General features: G+C 44.8%; 1 protein-coding gene across 5 annotated transcripts in view; it reads right to left on the reverse strand.

Annotated features, from left to right (window-relative positions):
* The window catches only part of slitrk4 (SLIT and NTRK-like family, member 4), a 127,191-nt gene extending 110,208 nt beyond the window's left edge, over positions 1-16,983 (reverse strand). For 4 of the 5 annotated variants that reach the window (XR_006313827.2, XR_006313830.2, XR_015758610.1 and 1 more), the window contains exons 1-2: positions 16,743-16,983; positions 12,516-15,280 (exon numbers count right to left, since the gene is read on the reverse strand). Coding sequence is in view for 1 of the 5 variants with exons in the window: in XM_043705181.2 (XP_043561116.2) it covers positions 12,800-15,265 (2,466 nt within the window). In the remaining 4 variants the exon portion in view is untranslated. Of the gene's footprint in view, positions 1-11,143; positions 15,281-16,742 lie in introns of those variants that run through there. The other variant, XM_043705181.2, reaches the window with a different exon arrangement.
* Between the last annotated feature and the right edge of the window lie 1,064 nt (positions 16,984-18,047).

Here is an 18,047-nt window from a genome sequence, read left to right on the forward strand (position 1 = left end):
AGGCAAGGCATCCCACTACTTAACAGCTAAGGGCTGAAACTCAGACAAAATTTTGAAAGATCCGGTATCCACCTCCATCAATGCATTGGATTAATTGATATGAAATAAAGGCCTCAGACAGGAGTCAGATGAAAACTTTGCAGCAAGACTGAGAAATGCAGGCATTAAGGACACAGATGAAAGGCTAATAGATCAATTGATTCAGAGTTCTGCAGACTCCAAAGTACAGAAAACACTAATCGGAAATGACAAGTTCACAATTTCTTGGGCTGTAAACACTGCCAGAGCACATGAAGCCAGAAGCAGATGGAGTAGCTGACTCGCCAAACAGCTAGCCTTCAGCATAGCCAAGTCAAAGGCAGCAGGCATGATGCATTCAAACAACAACAGATGAATATGTACTAAAGCAAGAGAAAGATTTGCAGAAGCTCCAGACGGTCACGTGAATTTACAGACAGCCAGAAATGGAAACACTCTGCAGAACATGTCAAAGGGATTTTGAAACAGAATATGTAGTAAGGAGGAAGATGGTTGCAGATGAGTTATTGGAGCAACAAAACAAATGGGTAGAAAGTAACTCATACAACCAGAGGATACAAGATGATGCCCACATCATGAATCTGAAGAAGATTGATCCTGGAGCATGGAGTAACATGATCCCTACTCAGAGGACCCTCCAGAAAATTTGGAAGATAGTAATGATCCGAATAAAGATGGTCTGAAGGTGAACACTGCCATGCTAACAGGGGAGTGAGATTCAACTCTTAGCAGCAGGCCTGATCAGAGGAACACACAAAGGTTAAAGAAGTTAACCTCACACATTCATAGAGATGTACAGCACGGGCACAGACTCTTCAGTCAAACTCGTCCATGCCAACCAGATATCCTAACCTAATCTAATCCCTTTTGCCAGCATTTGGTCCATGTCTCTCTAAAACTTTCCTATTCATATACCCACCCAGATACCTTTTAAATGTTGTAATTGTACCGGTCTCCACCACCTCCTCTGGCAGCTCATTTCATACACGCACCACCCTCTGCGTGAAGCACTCGTCCCTTAGGTCCCTCTTAAATCTTTCTCCTCTTACCCGAAACCTATGTCCTCCAGTATTGGATTGCAGTACATAGGGAAAAAAGACCTTGTCTATTCACCCTATTCATGCCCCTCATGAATTTATAAACTGGTATAAAGTTTCCCCTTAGCCTCTGACACTCCAGGAAAACTAATCATTCAGCCTCTCCCTCCAACTCCTCCAAATCCTCCAACTCTAAAATTCTTGTAAATCTTTTCAGAACCCTTTCAAGTTTCACGACATCTTTCAGATAGCAGGGCAAACACAAGATTACTGAAACAGATGGCTCTGTTATGTTGAGGTTAAGAGTCAGGAAGAGCTGCTGAATACCTCAAAAATGAGGATAATGAGATGTCACCACTGAAAGTTGAAACAAATACCATTGAAAATCATTGAAAATCTGATCAGACACAAAGAAGGTTAAGTTTCAAATATACCCAGAGTTTTTCAATCAAATTTTGGAATATTTTGTTGCCTCTAAATATTTTATCTGCTTCGGGACCTCTGAGGTCCATGCATAGAACAGAACTCCTGTTTGTCCGACACCAGAACTGGAAGACCAGATAAAGGTCAACAACACCAGAAATATCACTATCCAGTGAAACAACATTAACAAGAGAAAGAATTCTTCCCCCAACACCAGGAATAACATCATCTGTACTGCATACCAACTCCCCATTGAGAACAACAAATCATTAAGATGGGGGAACAATATCTTACCAGCTAATAATTACCATGAATAATATTTTTAGAGATGATTGCACATGAAAGATTCCAATAGGTGTGTCAGATTATTTATGAGAAAGAAAGAAATCAATTGATAATCTTCTTTAGTTTGGAGAAGTTAATGACTGGAGCAGTTATTGTGTGAGTGACATCGGGTTTTAAAACAAAGAGGCATTTGTAGCATTTTTGGTAAAGAACTAGGAACTAATCATGAAGAAACCAACTGTATGTGCAAATAGGGAGTTTAGGGAGTTCCTCGGTAGTGTAATGGTTAGTATCCCCACCTGTCACATGGGAGACTGTGGTTACAATTTCCCTTCCCACGTGGTTAAAGATGCAAATTCCTCCGCCTCCGCCGTATCTGCTCCCAGGAGGACCAGTTCCACCACAGAACACACGAAATGGCCTCCTTCTTTAGAGACTGCAATTTCCCTTCCCACATGGTTAAAGATGCACTCTAATGCATCTCGTCCACATCCCGCACCTCCGCCCTCAGACCCCACCCCTCCAACCGTAACAAGGACAGGACGCCCCTGGTGCTCACCTTCCACCCTACCAACCTTCGCAGAAACCAAATTATCCACCGACATTTCCACCACCTCCAAAAAGACCCCACCACCAGGGATATATTTCCCTCCCCACCCCTTTCTGCCTTCCGCAAAGACCGTTCCCTCCGTGACTACCTGGTCAGGTCCACGCCCCCCTACAACCCACCCTCCCATCCTGGCACCTTCCCCTGCCACTGCAGGAACTGCAAAACCTGCGCCCACACCTCCTCCCTCACCTCCATCCAAGGCCCTAAAGGAGCCTTCCACATCCATCAAAGTTTTACCTGCACATCCACTAATATCATTTATTGTATCCGTTGCTCCCGATGCGGTCTCCTCTACATTGGGGAGACTGGGCGCCTCCTAGCAGAGCGCTTTAGGGAACATCTCCGGGACACCCGTACCAATCAACTACACCGCCCCGTGGCCCAACATTTCAACTCCCCCTCCCAGTCTGCCAAGGACATGGAGGTCCTGGGCCTCCTTCACCGCCGCTCTCTCACCACCAGACGCCTGGAGGAAGAACGCCTCATCTTCCTCCTCGGAACACTTCAACCCCAGGGCATCAATGTGGACTTCAACAGTTTCCTCATTTCCCCTTGCCCCACCTCACCCTAGTTCCAAACTTCCAGCTCAGCACTGTCCTCATGACTTGTCCTACCTGCCTATCTTCTTTTCCACCTATCCACTCCACCCTCCCCCAGCCCCCGACCCATCACCTTCATCCCCTCCCCCATTCACCCATTGTACTCTATGCTACTTTCTCCCCACCCCCACCCTCCTCTAGCTTATCTCTCCATGCTTCAGGCTCTCTGCCTTTATTCCTGATGAAAGGCTTTTGCCCGAAACGCGATTTTACTGTTCCTGGGATGCTGCCTGAACTGCTGTGCTTTTCTAGCACCACTAATCCAGAGTGTATGTGCAAATGTTCTGAGGGACCATATAAATGACTGTGATGAAGGTTATGTGTATAGATTGGCTAAACTCATCTGTCAACTAGACAGCATAAATTAGATAAAAGAAAATTAGTTATAATCCTTCCAAGATTAAACTTAGGTTTTCCTGCATCTAAGAGCCAAAAAAAACAAATCAGCACATATATCACAGATAGCTTAACACCTCTGTCAAATATCCTCCATCTTCTCTCCAGAAAGAACCATCCCAGCTTCTCAAATCTGTCCACTGGACTGAAGTCCCTCATTTCTGGAACTGTTCTTGCAAATCTTTACCTTTTCAAACGTCTTCACAAACTTGCTAAATTAACGTTCCCAGAATTGCTCAAAATGCTCAATTTGAGGCCAGACCAGCATTTTATAAAGGTTTATCACAATTATTTCTCTCTGCCCTGAGTTATAAAGACTCGGATTCCATTTGTTTCAGTAAATACTTTCTCAGCATTCCCTGCTGCATTCAACAATTTGTGTAGATAAACCCCTGGATTTCTCTACTTCAGGATCCACTTTCCAATTGGAGCGTTTAGTTCATCTTTGCTTTCCTTGACCTTCTGACAAAAAATGCATCCTTTCACACAGCTCTGCATTAAGTTGCATCTATCATGTTCCCACCCATTCCATCAGAATATCTTTGTCTTCATGCGGTCTCACACCATCACTGTTACAGTTCACTATATTTCAGAATTTTTGCCATGTGAAAATTCAGAAATTCTACTCTGCATACCTGAGCATAAGTTATGAATAGCAATGGTGCTAATAATGAATCCTGGAGGACCCATTGGATACCTTCCTCTAGCCGGAAAACTAACTGGTCACTCACCCATGCTCTTTTTTTCTGTTGCTCAACCTTTTTCTTGCCCATATTGCCTCTGTCATTTTTAAAGAGAAAGTGAGGTCTGCAGATGCTGGAGATCAGAGATGGAAATGTGTTGCTGGAGAAGCGCAGCAGGTCAGGCAGCATCTAGGGAACAGAGAATCGATGTTTCGGGCATTAGCCCTTCTTCCTGAAGAAGGGCTAATGCCCGAAACGTCGATTCTCCTGTTCCCTAGATGCTGCCTGACCTGCTGCGCTTCTCCAGCAACACATTTCCATCTCTGTCATTTTTATTCTATTTATATGGTACTTGCCAAATGCCTTTTGGAAGTCTACATACATTATCAACCTATTAGCGTCTTTTTTCTGAATAATGCACTGAAGTCATGATTGCAAATGAAAGATATGTGATCAACTTTGACCTTGCAACTAATAATGATTTAGGTTTTGGACGCCAATATATTTGGCAGGTTGTGTGGGGTGGGAGACAGAAGGGTACACTTTTGAGTTGGTAATTCAGTGAGGAGTTACTGATTTCTCTCTATATCGTTCATCAATTTCAGCTTCATTGCAGAATGACCTTTGCTGAGCAGCTGAAGTCAATGAATAAATATACCCTTAAAGTTCATGGTCTGACTGGTATAGTTAAAGGTCAATGCACAACTTTTTGCAAGATCCCAACTAAGATCCTGAGTCGACTTGACAATGTGGATGTGAAGAGGATGTTTCGATTTTGGGGAAAATCTAGAAATCAGGGTTCATGTTAAAAATTGCCCACATAAGGCAGAGATGTGGAGACAATATTCTCGTACAGAGTCATGTTTCTTTGGAATTTTGTTCTTTAAAAAGTGAAGAAAACAGAGTATTTAAATATTTTTAAGACCGGAACAGATCAATTACTAATGGGCAAGGCAGGGAGAGATGAAACGTTATCAGGGGTAGGTAAGAATATGGAATTGAAGTTATAGTCAGATTAGTCAAAATCTAAGTAAATGGCAAAGCAAGGTTGTGGGAATGATTGGTCAGCCTGCTCCAGACTAATATGTTCACATGTTAATAAGCCTTCAAGGTAATCGATACGTAACTTTTCATTACAAGTGGGAAGAGACCTTTGTGAACCCATGCAATGAAAGTGCAAGTACACAAAACGCCTTTAACAAACACAGTAAAGGTGAGAGAAACTCAGCAAATCTGGCAGCATCTGTGGGGAGAGAAGCAGAATTGACATTTTAAGTTCATGTCATGTGAAAATCCAGAAATTTGGGTATGACCTTCTTTCAGCACTGAAGGATGTTGGAATGTTTCCTACTTCTTTCAGTTCTGAGGAAGAGCCATACTAGAAGTTAACTCTGTTTCTCTCTCCATAGATGCTGCCAGACCTGCTGAGTTTCTCCAGCATTCTCAGTTTTTATTTTATATTTCCAGAATCTGCAGTACTTTGCTGTTATAACACAAAGTGTCTTTGTTCATTTGCAGAGAGTCATTGTTAACAGTGTAACTTTAATTTGCTGGCTACAAACATATTCCTATACAAAAGACCACAGGATTCTGTAGTCTCTGTCCGTTTAAATAGTGTTCTGCTTTTCTATTCTTCCTGCCAAAGTGGACAAACACACATTTACCCACATATCTGCCAAATATTTGCCAGTTCCCTTAACAAAGTTACATCCCTTTTCAGAGTCTTTGTGCCTCACAGCTTGTTTTCTGCCGATCTTTATATCACAGTAAAGCTGACCACAATACATTCAATACTTTCATCCAAATCATTAATACGAATCCTAAATAATCGTGGCTCTAGGAGGATCCCTGTAGCACTCCACAATTCACAGTTCACCAAGCTACAAATTGCCCATTATCCCAGCTCTCTATTTCCTATTCATTAGCCAATTGTCTGTCTGTTACCCTCAGCATCACAAGCTTTTTTTTATCTCGTGTAGCAACCTTTTATGTAGCAGCTTATCAAATGGCTTCAAATGAAGAAAGGTAATTCAGAAAGTTACCTTTTCCTCTGTCATTTTTCCTTTTTTTTATCTGCCAACCTTCAGAGAAAAAGCAAGATGATAATTTCTCCTTTTATTTTGTAATGCACAATGAACCACTTCTATGCTGGAATTTTAATTCCGTGCACATGCTCAGCTTTGCAAACTATTAATCATGGAAAGGCTGCTTGCTAACATCAGTCGGGGAAGCTATCCATTTGTAAATTTGAGTCCAATTTAATTTTACTCCAGGAATGCAAGGGCACCAAATTGCTATGTATGCGCTTTCAAAAGCTAAATCTGCAGGCAAGGTGGACACACAATTTGCAGTTTCACTTCCGAACTGAATTTCTGAGTTACACTGCCAATTCTTTCTTGGTACATATCAGAAATGTAGAACCATCCATATGATAACTCCCTGAGAAACTCTGTTCCAATGTTTTGTCTGTTGTAAAACTACAGAAAGATTTGCATTTTATACAATTAAGACTGGAACAGATGAATTACTAATGGGCAAGGCAGGGAGAGATGAAAGGTTATCATAATAATAAGTGGATGAGATATTCAACCAACCTAACAACTTAATGTGAGAAAATAATTCCTCTGGCCTTTCAGCATCTATGGAGGGAGAAACGGAGTTAGTGTTTCGAGTCCAGTCTGACTATACTGCTCTGAGAAGTCACTGAATTCAAAATGTTAGATCTATTTCTCTCTCCACAGGTGCTTTCAGACCTGCTGAATATCTGTCTTTATTTCAGATCTCCAGCATCCAACATATTTAGAGTTTAAATAATTCTCCTGTACTGCGTTGAACATGCCATGTCCAAGCCTAAGTTGAAGACATCAGTAAGGAACTCAAAACTGACGCAGCATTTTAAGCCCAACCTATCTCCAATCAATTAAAAATACTAAATGGCAGATGTTACAATGATTAAACAAGTGCTGGTAGATGTAAGGTCATGATTTACTCTTGGGTTTCAATGATACGCGATGTCATTTATAACATAATCAAAGCTTTTGTTTCCAGAACTACCACCCATCCATTACATTACATCTAAGCATATCCATTGACATTACTTATAATATGTTAGAGGACATATTTTCATTCAATACAAATTTCCTTTCTTGAAATTTTGTTGCATCAGTTGTCAGCATGCCAGCAAAGAATGACAGATTAAGAAAATTCATTAGAAGAAACTAGTCCAGTAGCTGTTAACATAAGTGAAGAGCAAGGACTGACTTAATCATAGCAGTTGAGGATAACATTAGTATTGCAGAAGCAAGGTATCATCTTGTAGAACCGACTAATCGATACTGCTCCTTTCTCTCCCACTCTTTCCCCATAGCCCTGCAAATCTTCATTCTCTTCTTTTCATGCATTCCAGATCCCAGCAACTCATTAAGTAAACAGAAACTTCTTATCTCCCATCTGATTCTATTCTGACTTCTCTTAAGTCTATACCTCATTACTGATCCACCTGGCAATGAAACATCTTCTCTCTAATCTCTGCTTGCAAAATTGGTAATCCTGTCAAAAGCATGTGTTGGTGAATATCTTAATGTTCAGCACAACCACAGCATTTCTGCTATTTGAAAGTGTACAATATAGCAAAGGTCAGTTTTCATCCCTCTCATCCAAAATTAAGAAAGGACAGTGTTGCTGATATGATAATCAATCAACAAGGAATGCATTCCCTGCTCACTCTGTTATTTTGATTTGAAATTGGAATATTTTAATCACAAACCAAGTCTCTCTCATCAACTAAAGCAAATAAGTAGTGGATGTTATAAAATATATCATAAAGTAGCCTTAAAATTCTATTCTTACACCTAAAATAAAAGCCAGATTGTTTTTATTCTGTTATTGCCAGCCATTTATTGTCATTGTTGAATATTGAGAATCTCCCTGGCTCTGCTCACAGCTGGTTGAAAAACAGACCAGTTTTTGCAATATTAAGAGGTTTGGATCCATTAGAGTAAATTTCCTGTATATTATGTGTAAACTCAAATCCCCTGACCATTTTCCATTCTGCATTACACGCAGATAGTAAGATAATGAATGGATGCCTACGGATTTTCCTTCTTTTATTTTTTCACAGGATGTGGATATCCTGGTGAGGTGACTATTTGTTTCCCATCTCTAAATGGCCTTGAAATTAGCATTTCAGAAGGCAGTTAAGTGTGAACCACATGATTGAGTCTGGAGTCATGATGTAGTGTGTACCAGGCCTACCTCCCCAATGGACATTAATGAACCAAGTAGGTTTTCAACTAACTCTAGTCATTTTGGCCACAAATATCACTCAGACCAGTTTTACAACTCCAGATTTGTTAACTATATTCAAATTCCACCAGATTCCACAATGGTACGTGAATGCATATCACCAAAGCATTAGCCTGGGCTCCTGGATTACTAATCTGAGTGACATTACCACAACAGCAGCAAGTCTTCTATGTGAAGAATATACTTTCTCACTCTGTCTGTGAAATACATGCACCTAGTGTTTTGAATGGTTAAAGTTGACCTGCCTTGCTATCTGACTGGTAGAAACATTTAACCTGTACACTTTTTGGCTATAAACCAGACAACAGCCTGCAACAGGCTTTCCAATTCCAGAGACAACTCTTACCACCCTTAATCCTCTGGCATGCTTCTAGACTTCAAACCTAACAGATAACTGCTTAGCTTTCTAAGTATTCACGGGTCCCAAAAATCACTGCCAACCTTTCCAAGTGATAGTTGAAACTGCCATAGATATTGATTTGCCAAATTGTGCACTGGCGTGAGAGTTGTCAATGCCAGTTTCTACTATTATGGCATCTACAATATAGTAAAACAGCACTTTACATGAGCAGCATTAAACACTGAGCCATTGCAGATACACACAAAGCAGAAATGACAAGAATGTAGAGTTGCCAGGGAATTTAAATTTAAAATTGAGACATTGCGGGGCAATTTAGGCCATTGAGCACAGGACATGTGACAAAGGGATTTGTTCTTATGATAAATGAGGACCTGCATATTGGAAAATAATTTTTACCAGTAACAGCCAGTGATGAGTGGGACCCACAGGAGAGGTCAGCCTCATACATGTCACAGGTCATGGACTCAACTCTACACCTTATCAGAAAACCCTAAATATGCCCTTTGAAAATGTTGTAGAGCATAAGAATTCATCCTTCATTTGTTTTTACTAAATTCACATTAAGTACACAGAAACATGAGGATGTTATTCAACCCCTCGGCCCTGTTTCACCATCAATTACATCATAGCTGACACGAATTTTGATTGTACCTGAACAGCTGGAAACAAATCACTTAAAATAAACAAAAATCTGTTCATGTCAGTCATGAAAAATCCATCAAACCCCACCCACAACAGCTTTTATTGTATTGAGAGTGTTGCACCTGTACCACCACCTGTGTGAAACAGTAGTTCCTACTATCATGCCGAAACACTCTCCTTCTAATTTGAAAGTTAATTCATGCCCCTTGTTCTGATTCCTCACCTCTTCAGTCAGAGAATCATTGAATCAGAATCACAGAATTATTATACCACTTGGCCTCTGCACTGATTCTAAGACCGAGTGGCAATCTCCCGCTTTATCTCCATACTCTACACACCATTTCTCTTGAAATAACCATCTAATGGCCCTCATTGAACCTGCCTCCATCACAGTTCCACATTCCACAGCCTAACTACTCGCTGTTGAAAAATACATTTATTTCTCACATCACCTGTTCTTTATTTGCACATCATTTAAAATCTATGTCCACATATCCTTGTTTCTTTTACGAGTGGGAACATCTTCTCCCTATCTACTCTCTCCATCCACTCATAATTTTGAAAACCTGTATCAAATTTCCTCTCAGCATCCTCTCCAAGGAGAACAGTCCCAAATCCTTCAATCTATCCTTATCACTGAAGTTTGTCAGTGATGGTGAATCACTTCAGCACTCTCTTCAATGCATTTGAATCTTTCCTAAAATGTGGTGCCCATAAATGTACGCAATACACCAGTTCAGGTGCAAGTTCAACATCACCTCCTTGCTCGTGTCTGCTGCACCCCTGTTAATAAAAAAGAGGGCACCGTATGCTTTATTAACCACTCTCTCCACTTGTCCTGCTACCTTAGATGATGTGTGCACATATATACCCAGGTCACTCTGCTCCTGCACCACTTTTCAGACTGTATCCTCTATTTCATATTGTCTTTCAATGTTCTTCTGACCTTACACTTCTCTGCATTTTAAATTCATAGTTAAAAATCACACACAACAGGTTTATTTGGAAGTATTAGATTTCAAAGTGCTGTTCCTTCATCAGGTAACTAGTGGTTTGTTCAATGCATTGTTTTAATTGCATAACACTATGATCTTTTGCTATAAATTCTGTGTCGTATGATCCTGCCCACTAGTTACCTAATGAAGGAGCAGTGCTCTGGAAGCTAATACTTCCAAACAAACTGTTGGACTATAACCTGGTGTTGCATGATTTTTAACTTTGTCCACGCCAGTACAAAACTGACACTTCCACATCATTGAAACTTCATAGGCCCCTGACAGAGTGGAAGTAGGGGTTGGCGCATCAGGTCCACAACGATCCTCTGAAGAGCATCCTATCCAGATCCATGCCCCTATGCTGTCCCTGTAACCCCACATTTTCCATGGCCAAACTACCCAGCTTGCACATCCCCTGGACACTTTGGACAACTTAGCTTGGCCAATTCATCGAATCTGCACATCTTTGAACTGTGGGAAAAACCAGAGCACAACATGGAGAATGTGCATACTTCAGGCAGACAATCGCCCAAGGCTGGAATTGAACCTAGGTACTTGGTGCTGTGAGGCAGCAGTGCTATCCACTGAGTCACACCTTCTCTGCTACCTGTCTGTCCATTCCACTAACTTGCCAATGTTCTCTCTGAGTTCCATACAATCCTCCTCACCATTTGTAACCCTTCCAAATTTAGTGTCAACTATACAATTCTACTCAAGAGGAAATAGTTACTCTCAATTTATTGTATCAGTTCATTTAATCATCCAAAACATCTCAATTAGATGAAAAGACATGGGGCTGACAGATTAACTTTGCTTTCCTGTCTTCACAGGTGCAGAATAGCTTGTAGAGTGTTATCCAGTCCAGACTGCTTTTGATCAGATTTACAGCATCCACAGCACTTCCCTTTCAACATGTTTTCTTACAGTAGCGTAAGAATTCAAAACAGAAAGTAAAATTCCTATTTTTTTTTTCAGATTGCTTTCTGCAGGATTGAACATAAATTCCTTTGAATTGCAATAGATGACCAATTGTTTTTACGGACATGGCCCCCCTTTCTGATTATCTTTCCCATTGCTCCATGTTCCTACAAAGTGGTGCTTTAAAAGGGAATGCTGTAAAATCTGTCAGGACCTACACATTAATCTCAAATGCTCTAGCAGAAAAAGAAATATGAAATGAATGGATAGATAATGAAGCTGGGTTTGAGGCTTCTAAAATAATGCACTAATATTAAACACAGTTCACTGTGAATTAAATATGAAAATACAAAACACACCAAATGATCAATAAATATGTTAGCAAGTAAACATTTTGGTAACTGGAGTAAACATATGAATATATATTTGCCAATCTTTAACTCAAAGTATTTTAAATGCTGCAGTGAGATCAAGTAATGGCTATGACGATATTTAACAAGCTTACACAGTAAGCAATCTTATATCCTTGGGGTGGGAACATACAATCTTGACTATGTACCTTGGATTCATTTACTGAAACATTAAAAAGTCAAAATCTAAGGTTTTTAAAGCTGTCTTATAGGAAACGAGAGGAAAAAAATGATTTTGTTTTACTAGAATGGTCACAGTTCTCCACTGGCTGTAAGTCTCATTGACCCTGACAACCTGAGTTCAATGAGATAGGCAAAATTATTTTTGCTTTTCCCAATTCTCCCTACGGGGTGTTCTCTGGGACTACAGTTTTGGTAATTTATCATAAGGAATAATAATTTAAGCAAAGGTCACCTTGGACACTGAGTTGACATCTCTCTGTCCCATGCTATCCCAACCCCCTTCCAGTCCAAGTCCCATTTAGAAACTGCACAAGTCCATCATGCAAAAAAAGTTAGAAAGTTGCATCAAATGTATCAGAACACTGGCTGTTTCAGGCGAACGCACAGAAAAGCAAATGGTCAGTCCCACTGGGGAGGGGGTCTGAACTGTTGGTGGGAGGGTGGGTGGAGGGGGAGAAGATTTTGGGGAAGGGGGAGGAGGGGGTTTTTAGCACAGTAACAAAGGACAACCTATCGCACCTTGTGAATATCTTAAAAAGACCAGAGCAGAGCCTTTTCGACAGTGGGACACTTTGGAACTGAGTCACGGAATACAATTTTCTTTTTTTAAAAAAAAGGAATCCTGTTACCATTGATTGTGTTGTTCGTCCGCAGTTGGACTTTCCCAGTGCTTGGCATGTTGGGAGTCTGTGATTTTTTTTTTGTTTATTTTTCAAACGTATTGAAAATCCTGCAGTTTATAAAAGTCTCTGAGGAGCACGTTGCGTCGTTGCGATGGGGGGTGGGGGGGAGAAGAGAAGGAATCGCTCCAGGCTCCGGTCAATATCTGCAATTGAAATAAATGAAAGGCACTTTTTCATATATTATATATATATATTTCTTTTTTAAAAAAGAACACCCATTTGCAGCTGTCCTACAACTGACTCAAAGCTGTTTGTTCCTCCAGAACTTGCAAGTAATCTGGGGTCCCGTGGAGTTTGGCTTTCAGCTCCGAGTACTCGCCCTTGCGCTGTTCCATCAGCATTTTGGAATGACCGGAGCCCAGCAGAGACTTCCTCAGTTTTTTGCCCTCGCCCTGTTTCTCGGGCTGCTGCAACTCGAAGCCGCCGAAGCCGATGCTGTTGACCTCCTGCTTGCCCTCGACCAGATTGCGGTAGAGCTGGTGGGGATCTCTGCTGGGGATCAACTCGTCCAACTCGTCGATGGTGCTCAGTCGCTTCTTGTCCTTGTCACTGACGTTCCTGAGGAAGATGGTCTGGCCCTGGGGGTCGGCGAACGGGCTGCCTTGCTCGGGGTAAGTCTTCCTGAGCTGCTCGATGGTCTGCGGCATGAACTTGCCCGCGGTGCCCGGCTGGGAGCCCTCTCCCCGGGCGGCTGGCTGCTCCCCTTCCTTGAGTTGGAGCTGCATGGAGGTGCACTCCTGGCTCGCCATCCCTTCGTGCTTGCCTGCTCCTTTCTTGTGCCTCTGCAAGACGAACACCAGGAGGCAGAACGCCACGAACACGGTGAGGATTAACACCACCAGGATACTGAGGATGAGGATGGAGAGGGGGACAGGACCCCCAGTGCTGGCTTTGCTCAGGTTCAGAGGGGGCGCTTCAGGAGCGAGGCTGGCTTCAGGGCTCGGGCTCACTGCCCCGGCTTTGGTCAGGAGCCTGGGACACAGCACCTCGCTCCTCAGCTCCCTCAGGTCCAGGCCGGCAAACTCGACCGGGGTCTCGCACCTCACGTCCTTCACTGTGGTGGCGCCGCTCAGCTTCTCCACCCACAGCTTCAGGGCCACCAGGTCGCAGGTGCAGTCCCAGGGGTTCCCCTCCAGGTCGATTTGGCTCAAGGACCTGAGCTGGTCCAACACGCCGCTGACCGGCAGGTACATGAAGTGGTTGTTCCTCAGGTTGAGCCGGGCCAGGGGCACCACCGAGAAGGCGTAGGCCGGCAGCCCCTTCAGCAGGTTGTTGTTGAGATAGAGCAGCTGCAGGTTGCCCAGGGGGTCGAAGGTCCCCGCCAGGACTTCCTGGATGAGGTTGTACTCCAGGTAAAGGTACTGCAGGTTGTGCAGCCCCAGGAACATGTCCTGGCACAGTCTCTCAATCTGGTTGCCGTTCAGAAAGAGCCTCCGCAGGTTGGTCAGGTTACCCAGGACCCCCCTCTGGATGGCGGAGATCCTGTTGTTGCCCAGATCCAGGAGATCCAAGCCCTCGTAGCCCCGGAACTCCGAGCTCTCCATCTCCCTGATGCGGTTGCCGCTGAGCAGCAGCTTGCTGGCACTGGGCGGAGTGGGCAGCAGCTCCCTGACACTCTCAACCCCTCTCCCTTGGCAGTTGACACTCAGCGCCAGGTCTGACGGGTCGCTTTGGCACTCGCACCGGGCCGGGCACTGGACCAGAGGCGGGGCCCGGGTTTGGAAAGAAGCGATTTGGCTGTAGGTGCGGTTGCTGGAGAGGAATTTGCCCGAGACGATCCCGGACTGGGACCTCCTGGGAGGCGAGCCGCTGGGGGGCCTGGGAGCAAGTTGGGGCCGGCGGGTCACTCGGGGGCTCAGCTGGAAAGGTGGGGGCTGGCTGGGGTCCGGGAGACCCTCTGCTTCCTCGGGACACAGCTCCCGTTGGGTCATCTCCTTCAGCAGCCTGCCATTGAGCTGCGCTGGGGTCTCACAGGCTGGATCCCCAATGTAGAGATGGTAAGGCATGTTCTCCAACCAGCTGGCCAGTGCCAAGAGCTGGCACGAACAATTCCAGGGGTTGTCCTCCAGCTGAAACTGCACAATCCTGCCTATGTGTTCCAGCACGCCGATGTAAGGGATGTTCTGCAGTCGATTACCCCTCAGGTCCAGGTGGGTGAGGGAGGCGAAGCGGAAGATGTTGTCTGGCAGCGATGAGATCAGGTTGTCATTGAGGATCAGCACCTTGAGACGGTGCATCTTGTTGAAGGTGCCCTTCTCGATGACCCTGATGAGGTTATAGTCGGCCTGGAGATACTCCAGGTTCTCCAACCCCAGGAACATGTCAGCCCGCAGGAGCTGCAGCTCATTGTTGTTCAGGTGTAGCTGTTTGAGGTGAGTCAGACCCCGGAACGCTCCCGCCTGGATCTCCTGCAGTTTGTTATTGCCGAGCTGTAGCGAGATGGCGTTGGTGAAGTTGGTGAAGCTGTGTGGGTACAGGGTGCCCAGTAGGTTGTTCTGCAAGTTGAGGTGGTACATGCTGGCGGTCGGGGGTCGGAGCTGGCTCGGTCTGTACAAGCTGCTGCCTTTGTCACAGGAAATATACAAAATGTGCTCGACTGCCGCACACGAACACACCGAGCAGATCGCCTTGGTATCCGGCCCGGAGGATGGAGAGGTGCCCGGCACTGAGAGAGCCAACCAGACCAGGAGGAACATCTTGGTACCATCCACCTGGGGGAGGGAGAGAGGGGGCAGAATAGTGGCAATCTTTAGTGATGTGCATAAGACAGAGAGAGAGAGAGAGAGAGAGAGACAGAGAGAGAAAAGAGGAGGGAATTGTAAAGATACAGCAAGAGGGAGTGGGGAGGTGGAGCAGCAGAGAAGAGGAAGAGAGGAGTGTTGAAGAGTGGGAGAGAGATAGAGTGAGGGGGAGAGAGAGAGGGAAGGAGCGTTGGAGTGGGAGAGAGATAGAGTGAGGGGGAGGGGGCAGGAGTGCTGGAGTGGGAGAGAGATAGAGTGAGGGGGAGGGGGCAGGAGTGCTGGAGTGGGAGAGAGATAGAGTGAGGGGGAGGGGGCAGGAGTGCTGGAGTGGGAGAGAGTGCGGGAGAGGGGAAAGGGGGTGTTAAAGATTGGGAGAGAGAGTGGGGTAGAACGAGAGAGGGGAAGGTGGGGTGGTGGAATGGGAAAGAGTGTGGGGGAGAGAGGGGGAAAGGGGGGTGTTAAAGACAGAATGGGAGAGAAAGAGGGGAAGGGTTGTTTGTGTGAGGGAGCGAGTAGGAAGAGGGCAAGTGGAGAGTGTTCAAAAGTGGGAGAGAGGAGAAAGAGGGTGAAGGGGAGTATTAAAGAGTGGGGGAACGGGAGATGGGGAAACAGAGAGGGGAAGGAGGAAGCTTTGAAGAGTAGAAGAGAGAGGGAGTGCGGGGAACGAAAAGGGGAAGGGGAGAGTGTTGAAGAGAGAGAGAGGGAGAGAAAGCGAGTGGAAGGGAAATGGGAGGGGGGAGCAATGCAGAGTGACCGGAATAAATAGCAAGTCAAGAGACGAAGGCGAACGAACAGCTAAAGTTGTCCAAACCCGGAATGAGTGTGAACGATCAGCAAACGCGAATGAAAGGTCGGCTTGGGTGGGAGTGCGGTGGGAGAGATCCCAGCGACCAGGGCTGCAAGAGTCATCGAGTCACAGAGATGTACAGCGCCCGGGTTCCTGCCCGAGAACAGCATCCTCAAAGTTCCGTTACCTTCTCTCCCTGTCCCTCTAAGCAGCCGAGTTTCTAAAACAAGCGCATCGGCGACATCAAAGCTGGACCATGCAATGCAGCGATACCATCTCAGACCCAGGGGGGCTGAAATGATGGCCAGCAGCAGCGAGCGGCCGGACACTGCTCACACCCAGCGAAGGGTTAATCCCAAGGCTGACACCAGAACATCCTCTGGGCTCTGCCTTCTCAAATGGATATTATTTATTTTTCGCCTGAATTCAGCTCCATGTGAGAGGAATATTCCCAAATGCAGTTACGTTCAAGATCAACTGAGATCATGTATCTGATTCCCAATTGCTAAATAATAATTACTCTTCAAATCTCCCTCCCCCACCCCTCCTTCCCCATCATTTTTCATAATATCTCTAAGCAATCTCTTAACGTGATCAGGAACACATTATCTGTCGCTCCAGTATAAGGTTTCTAACTGTACCTACCCGCAAAGTATATGTAGGAACACCGTGACTGTTGGATCTGCAGCTTGCATTTGTCTGACAGGCGCCTAGCTCTTTCCTCCAATGTTCAAAACGTGCCCGCAGTCCACAGCTTAACAACCGTCCAAGCTCATCTGATGCCTTAAACGTAGAAAGGTTTTTGAAAAGAAAGCTGAATAATTCAAAGGGATGCAGACCAGAGTAACGCTGATTTCTCTCTCACGCACTGTACGTCCAGCATCCAACAGAGAAAAGAGAGAGAGAGAAGGGAGACAGAGGGGGGGGGGGGGGGGGGAACACGCCATGAAACAGCATCAATCATTAATGGTGTCATTTCAGCAGCACATGGTAGAAGGGTCGCCCGGAATTTCCCGTGTGGTCCTGCTCCCCCTACTTGTCTCTACAGGTGCAGAGAGGATCCTCATTGAGCGGCACGTTCAACAAGAAAGAAAATGCGGCAGCTTTCCTCTGAAGTTACATCCAGAGCACAGCACAGCTCCCACTCTCCTTCAGCGTCTCGCTCTTTTTGCAATATGCCCCATATTTAATTTTCAAGCGGTCTCTCTTGCCCGGTAATATTTATCCTTCGCGCAACCGAGAGAATTTTTGGTCTGTGTCACATTCTGTCCATGCTTATTCGACCAACACCACCGGCCCCATCTTTGAGTAAATCCAAACCCCCCCCCCCCCCCACCTCTTTTTTTTTGCCTAGTTACCGCTACCTCTTGTCACAAACTGGCGTTCAGACTCCTGCCTGGCTACCCACCTCATTCCCTGCTCCAGGGTAATGCGGTGTGCTGCCGGATCGCGAAGCAAGCGGTAAATCTGCTCACCCCCGTCACTCCAGAGCAACGAGCAACATAAGTCCCATGCGGACATCTGGAGACTTGACTTCCTAAGGCTGCTGTTCAACTCTGCAAGATGTTTGAGAAGCGCCATAGAGACATCTAGTGCCAGGCAAAGATGACTACAAGTTAGAAACATAATGTACACATTATGTATACATATGTGTACATACATATATGAAAGCAAACTGCTCTCTGAAAAAAAGATGCCATTAAAGGTGCAGTTGCAATCTTATTCATCACCAGTCTGGCTAAACAGATTAATTATAACTGAGAGGATTCAGCTGGTTGGGGAAACTGGGAGTTTTTTAGCGAGTTTTGAGAAGATTTGTAGCTCAGGTTGAGGTTCTGGATGTATGTTTGCTCGCTGAGCTGGAAGGTTCGTCACCATACTAGGTAACATCTTCAGTGGGCCTCGGGGCAAAGGCTTCGTTCAGAGGCTCATTGAAGGTATTACCTAGTA

The sequence above is a fragment of the Chiloscyllium plagiosum genome, unplaced genomic scaffold, assembly GCF_037043375.1.
Source record: "Chiloscyllium plagiosum isolate Xiang-an unplaced genomic scaffold, Cpla_swu_hap1 HiC_scaffold_11, whole genome shotgun sequence".
NCBI classification, from domain to species: Eukaryota; Metazoa; Chordata; class Chondrichthyes; order Orectolobiformes; family Hemiscylliidae; genus Chiloscyllium; species Chiloscyllium plagiosum.